Genomic DNA, 7,475 nt, shown 5'->3' with positions numbered 1-7,475 from the left:
GAAAAATGTACAGAAACAACCCCATCAACTGTCTGCATCAGTAATCCTCGCTGGTGGGCTCACCATTTACAAGGAAGACATCATTCGACACAACCTGTCACAGATACTGTCCTGCCGGCATGGACCTCAGACGGGAAGGAAGGATTGTGGCCAGGTCTGTTTGTCAAGATCCCCAGTCGCTTGGAGGGCTTTACTGACCCACCAGCAACGACCCAGGAAATCAACAAACTGGCTTCAGTGAGAGTGACCAACTGCAGCCACTGCCCAGGGCCACATCCATACCTCAGGAGGGCTTTGACCCTGAAAGATGCAGGTACAGCCAAGGCCAGAGAGAAAGCCCTGTCCGTTGGCTAGTCACTGTGAAAAGCGTGCATAAGGCAACTGAGTCAGGGGTGAAGGGTTCATCTTGCTATTATCAAAAGCGACACTAACAGGACTCTTAGCCTCATCCACCAGCTGACGGGCCTCTGCGTCCAGGTCTCCAGGAGCAGGCTCCCCCTCCTTCACCGGACAAAGGGTTGTAACCCCCTCCCCGCAAGGGCTTTCGGTCCGATTTCCATTTCTGGACTACGGATGAAGCAGAAGGCCCAGGGCTGTCTTCTTCCTGAGGCTTTCTTGCATTTCCTTTGTAACTTTTTCCCTCTTGCATGCTGTCCCACATTTCAATCTTTTGTCTCCTTTTTTCCTCTTCGAGCTGTCTCAGCTTCTCCTTGTGCTTTTCCACTTGCGCGTTTAACTCCTCCTGCATTTTCAGCCGAGCAGCGGCCAAAGCCTCCTGTCGTTTAACGACGACATCAGGTTCCCCGGCGGCTGCGGCGCGGTCCAGCTGCCTCTGCCTTAGGGCCCTGAGCCGGGCGGAGAGCTTCTGAAACACGACGTAGAGAAGGATGCAGCTGAAGGCGATGTACCAGCCATAGGTGGCCAGCAGGGAGCCCACCGTGACGCGGAGGAAGCGCAGCCCGTCGGTCGCCAGGGCCGGCCGCGCGGACAGCTCGTCCCCGTCCGCCTCCATGGTCACAGCCGCTCGACCCCTGTTCTAATTTTTATTTCTTTTCTTCTGCTTACTTTGTAATTTGCTCTTCTTTTTCTAGTTTCCTATGGTAGAAGTTTAGATTATTAACTTTAGACCTTTCTTATTTCAAATATATGTATTCATTGCTATTAATTTTCCTCTAAGCATTGCTTTTCTATGTCCCACAAATTTGTGTTGTCATTTTTATTTAGTTCAAAATATTTTAAAATTTTTCTTGAGATTTCTCTTTAATCTATGTGGTATTTAGAAGTTTGTCTTTACATCTCCAAATATTGGGGGATTTTCTGACTAATTGTTTGTTATTTATTTTTGAAAGCACGTATTGTATGATATTTACTTTTTTAATATTGTCAGTGTTAAAAATATGATTTATCTTATTGCATATTCCATGTTAGCTTAGAAAAAATAGATACTCTGCTATTGTTGGATGAAGTAGATTATAGATATCCATTAGATCAAGTTGATTAATAGTTTTATTTTAATTAGTATTACCATGGTATATCTTTCTTCATCCATTTAATCTATATGTGTTTTAATATTTAAAGTGGATTTCTTGTAAGCAACATACAGTTAGTTCTTAGGTTTTGATCCACTCTGACAATCTTTGTCTTTTAATTGGTGCATTGAAACCATTAAAGTTCAAAATGATTATTGGTATATTTGGATTACTAACTACTGTATTTTTTATTCTTTTCTATTTGTTGCCCCTGTTCTTTGTTTCTTTTTCTCTCCTCCATTTCCCCCTGTTTTTTGTGGTTTTAATTTAGCATTTTATATGATTGCACTTTCTCTCCTTTCTTAGCATGTCAGTTGTACTTCTTAAATTAGCATTTGCAATACATATCCAAGTTCACTTCCATAGCACTATAGCTCTCATGGGTATTGTGAGTACCTTATAAAAACAAAATAACCCTAGTTCTTGCCTCCTGTCCCTTGTGTCATTGTTATTATTAATTGCAATTATACATGAGCATACATAAGCATAATATATGTGTATGCGCATATATAAACACATAAATCGGCACAGTCAACAACACTGTTGCTATTATTATTTTGAACTTTTATCAATTATATCAATTAAGAATAAGAAAATTAAACTTTTTAGTTTAACTTCACTTATTTTTTCCCTTATGCTCTTCCTTACTTTGTGTAGATTGTGTTTCTGATACTCTAGCGATATGTAAGTCATCTCCAATTTCAAGAATCTCATGTCTTGTTCATTATTATGTATCCAGAATCTAGAATATTCTATAAATCTGGAAGGCACTTAATGAACATTTATTGATTGAGTGAATAATAAAATAAATTCATATTCTATAGAAAATAGCCTTTGCCTTATCACAAGTGTCACACTCATATTACCATTACAGGACCTAAGAACAGTATGATTCCCTATATGTTCCAAGATACTGATACTTTCAGCATCAAATGACATTTTTGAAATGGAAGAGAAAGACTACTAAATGTTTTCTTACCCTGAAAATTTGTGGGTATTTTCATTCTGTATGTGATTTCTCACAGAAAGATCACAGTGAGACAATCATACACAGAGTTTTAAGACGTTATTAAACTTCCATTATAGTTCCCTTTAAAATGCTAATTGCCAATGTTTACAGTGTTTTAATCTTCCCATTGAATACAGTAAAGGATTAAAATATCTGAGTTTCTCTGAAACTTAAGATTCCTACAAAAATCCAAAGCCCTAAGAAACAGAAGAGAGCTGGGTACAGCATTTTCTGTTCACATCTTAAGGTTCTTACATGCACCCTCATTTCTTTAAGACTCAGTAAATGTCAACTTAATGTTACAAGCATACAGTTTCAGAATAAACTGGAGAAGTGATTCGGACTATTAAAGCAAAGTCACAGAATCCTTTTATAAAAGGGCTTTTTTTTCTGCCTCAATTCTGATTATTATTGTAAATCTTTAACTCAGTTGGTGAGAGTCCATGTTGAAAATCCTTGGCATAAAATGTGTAACAGGCTTGTCACCTGGAAAAAGAAAAGTTCCGTTTCTGCCTTCACAGCAAGGGTAGCTGATATGCCTTATTCTTAGTATTTTGAGTTTCTTGGGGGAGGATACCTATATAAATGAGATATTTTAAGGAAGATTTGGAGCATTGAAAAAATGTCTGGAAAGTAATAATAACAATGAGGGCTCTCAAAATTACAAAAAGCACCTTCCTTACCAGGTACCTATTTATATGTATCAAAGATCAATGGGAAAAAAAAAAACAGTGGTATTTAATTATGATATTTATTGTAAATAGAGGGCTAAGATGGAAATAGGAATGCTTAATATTGGAGACTATAGCTGAACGCTACTAGCCAAAATATTTGTGCATGCTTAACGGCCCATTTCGTGACGTTTCAATGTCACAGCTTTTCACATTTGCCCGGGTTTTGGCATGCAAGCCTAAGGGAAAGGTTTTGTCTGTGAAAATCTCTCACCTGAACAAAGATGGACTAAAAAAAAAAAATCCATAATAGAAAATTTTGCAACCTGCTGAAATTAATTTGAGTAATTTGGAGAGATATTTATTCATCACAGCAGTTTCAGAGATGTATATTATTATCAATTGGCCTATTCCTATGGTTAACAGGAGTGAAGAGAAAGAGCTTTCTGAGAGTAAAGTGCTTCACCACAGAGACTAGATTAACTCTTTATGAACAATGGGTCTTATGTGCAAGTAACCCCTTCCTCTGTGCTAAGCGGTTTCTTAGACTCGGTGAAGTTAATTTATCACACTGCAGCTATAATAACAAAAATTATATAATTTCCATTTGCTTCATTTGATTTCTAGAGCATATTTTGTTTGTACAATCACAGATTCCAAATTTAAAACACGCAAAAATGCCTGCACACAGAAAAGAAAAAATGGTGCTTCCAGAAGCAAGTGAATGAAATTGTTTGCTGGAATGATCGTTTTTGTCCCATTGCTTATTACCTGATTCTACGACAGATGTCTTTATTGTTATTTTAAAACAATAGTTGAGGTAATATTTCAGTCTGTAGTCAATCTATTTTGAAGTTACTTAAAGAAAAAGTAGTTTTTAATATTTAAAAGACTTTAGTATTCTTTAGAATTGAAATATTAAGACATAGTAACAAGGATGCTCAGTAAAGTGAAGGAGAACTATATGTACATAATTTAATTTGTTTTTCTTAAATTCTTTTTGAGGTTTCTGAATTTTATCTTGTTTTTATTACATTATTTTTTGATATTTTTAAAATTTAGCAGGATTCATTTACCAAAACCCAGACTTTTTTTGGTCATGTTTTGACAATTATAAATCCATGTCTTCTAGGAAGTGTTTCATAAGCTTCAAAAAATGAATAGTTTATGTAAATAACCTATGGTCCTTTCAATTGGTCTCATACTTTTAATTCTGAATGTGCTTATTAATCTCCTGAACATGAATATATATATACACATGTGTATACATACATGTATCGTATACATATATACAAATGAATATATTTGCATATATATGTATCTATATCTGTAAAGACAGAGCTAGATGGATGGATAGTGATAGATAGATACATACATATATACATACATACATACGTACACATAGATAGATACAAAGATAGAGAACACTTATTTACATTGTACTATTACACAGTGTTTATGAAATTGAAAGTTAGAGTGGGTGTTTTCCCGCATTGCTTAGAGTGGTCAATGCCTACATCACAAAACAGATTATAATCTGTATTCTTGAGACAGAGATTTCACGTCACTAAATCATAAACTACTAAGGCAACGTTGTCATTGCAATCAGACACACCTCCTTGTGTTCTATATATCACTGATGCCTCATTTCTCCAGTTTAGTTCACTAGTTGCTAGTGTGAAACACATTTTTTGAAATCTGATGGAAGGAACTGACACAATAGCAATGAAAAATAGCAAAAGTTACCTCTATTGGGAGTTTTATTTCAAATATAGATATACATACAGTAATAGGCATGTAGATATAGATATCATCAGCTACAGATGTATACATACATATAAAATATTGAGTTCCTACTATGCACTGACCCTCACCTAGACACCATGATAAAACTACATTTTAAAGGATTGAATCAGAAAAGTGGGAAAAGTTATGGAGTGTCCTTATATCATTCATTTGTTCTACTCTTTCTTTGCTGTCACTTCCCAAAATGAGTGAAAGATTCAGTGTGACTTCACCCTAAGATTCCTGTTTCTCCTTCACATTTATCCTTGGTGAGGTTAGGGAAAAAAGGCTGGCGGGGAAGATAATTTTGAGCTTGAGTTTTTAAAGTGTTCGATAGCATTTCTTAAATGCCGGGCTAAAAATGTTCATGAGTAAAAGGTGGGGAAAGTTAACAAGGGATTTCCATAAAATTCAATAACAATGACAAAGAAAAAAGTGATGACAAGATGTAGCTCAGATTAACGGAAACGATGAAAAGTTGCCTACAGATAATATAGTGTTGACCGTGTAATCAAATGCTGGCAAAATAAAGACACTGACATAGTAATCCTACCATTTCCATTTAGGTTTGAATAAAATATTTCTTTGTATGTTTTCTGATGTTAATGTCATATTTCTTTAGCCTAAAGAGCTCCCAGAATTGTAAACTTGTCATCAGCCTGGATTAATTTAAGGGAAATTCTATGTGAGCATGAACATCTAGTAAAGCGTATGTGCTGAGCCTGAAAATAACAGTACAGTGATAAAACGGGTATATAACACTATGCTATTAATGGCGCTCTTGAAATTATTTCCCTAGGGCATTTAACAATCAAATCAAATTTTTAGAGAGATGAGATGATAGCAGTGCTTGAAGCAAATGAAATGAAAATCATTTTCTTAGCATCTCAGAAATTCACCTGCATCTTTATCTGCTCCTTGTTAGTGCCAGTGTAATAATTCATAAATGGTCGTGAACTAATCTCAGACTACAAGAAATAAAAGAGGGATGGGTAAACATTAAATACTAAAACTTGACGTGTTCTAAATGAACAGGACTTCCTTAGACTTGAGAAGACCCTGCCTTGACCTTTGCTTTAGAGAAACCCTCAAGTGTTTTTTTCTAGCATAACATCTTTCTATGAGGACAAAGTTTTAAGATAGCAAATGGGATGTGCCCACCCAGAGGCCCAAACCTGCTTCTCCACAGCCTGGATCCCTGAATTTATCTGCAGTGGATAACTAATTTACCAAGGCCACAAAGGCAAGTAGTGGTCTGGACTCTAAAACTGGGTCTAATTTCATAATTTGTGTTCTTACGTACTTTCTGTGCAGAATTAACAGTTTCTGTAATCCTGTTCTTTAGAAAACTTATGCCATAATTTTAAAAACCAAGAAAAGTAAAAATATCATTCTAAATTTCTCAGTTTTTCTGGTATATCCATCATTAAGTGCTATCTTCTAGCTATCTACCCCTACCTTCGCTCGGAAGCTCATTATATTCTGTCAAGTTTAACCAGTTATTTTTAGTATTATTCATTTCTGACCAATTTGATTTGATGATTTGAAGACCAGGTATATTTTTCTAAAAGCAGTAATTTAACTTTGTCCTAGCAGGTATCAGACATCACACATTGTGCCTGTAACTCCACATTGTCTAATATGGATTAAATTACACTGGATTTATTTGCTTTGTGTTTGCATACATGTCATCATTTTCTTAGTCTTTTTCTTTTCCACTTTCTGTGTCCCTATATTTCAGATGTATCTCTTTCAAGAAGCATTTAATTTTACTTTTAATCCATTCTGCTGGTGTTTTAAATGGAACAATTAATCCATTTATACTTAATATAAATAATGACATGTATGGGTTTATATGTACATATCATATAATTTGTTTTTCTATTTGTCTTACTTTTTATATTTTTTTCATATATTTGGATTAGTCTATTTTCCACCTCTATTAACTTATAAATTACCTTTTTTTTAGCCATTATTTTATATTCCTCTGGAGATCACTAAAATGCAACTTTATCATACTACTGTCTACTGTTATTAAGCAATGCTAGTATTTAGATCCTTTTAATTGCATATTTTTATTTCTGCCTTTTATGTTATTATGCCACTAATTTTAATTCTACATTTGGTACCCCAAAGACATTATTACTATTATTATTAAATAGTGTAGTCAGTATTTATTTAGATCAGTCCATGTATTTACCATCTCCATTGCTCTTCATTCCTTTCAATATTTTCCTGTTTCTAACTAAGACCATTTTCCTTCTGCCTGAGGCACCCCCTTTATCATTCCTTTTAATGTTGTTCACCTTTCAGATTTGCTGTTATGTGTTTCTTTTAAATTTTTTCTCCAATCTTGAGAGAAATTTTTGCTAAGCCTGTACTTCTGGGTTGCTTTTTTTTTTTTTAGGACTTAAAAAGCAATATAACACTATGTAGTATTTTTACATTATTGATTTTAAGAAGTGAGATACTTCTCTTATT

General features: G+C 34.9%; 1 protein-coding gene across 1 annotated transcript; it reads right to left on the bottom strand.

Annotated features, from left to right (window-relative positions):
- Window positions 1-355: 355 nt before the first annotated feature.
- Window positions 356-1,025, bottom strand: LOC105088538 (selenoprotein S-like). Its single transcript, XM_064480938.1, has one exon. The coding sequence runs from the start codon at window positions 1,010-1,012 to the stop codon at window positions 446-448; it is 567 nt and encodes a 188-aa protein (XP_064337008.1). The 5' UTR covers window positions 1,013-1,025; the 3' UTR covers window positions 356-445.
- Window positions 1,026-7,475: the final 6,450 nt, after the last annotated feature.

The sequence above is a fragment of the Camelus dromedarius genome, chromosome 30, assembly GCF_036321535.1.
Source record: "Camelus dromedarius isolate mCamDro1 chromosome 30, mCamDro1.pat, whole genome shotgun sequence".
NCBI lineage: Eukaryota > Metazoa > Chordata > Mammalia > Artiodactyla > Camelidae > Camelus > Camelus dromedarius.
The sequence above is the reverse complement of the archived record's forward strand: the minus strand, read 5'-3'. Positions and strand labels throughout refer to the sequence as shown.

Excerpts from the sequence above, each read along its gene's own strand:
- LOC105088538 (XM_064480938.1), bottom strand. The coding sequence starts at position 1,012 with ATGGAGGCGGACGGGGACGAGCTGTCCGCGCGGCCGGCCCTGGCGACC.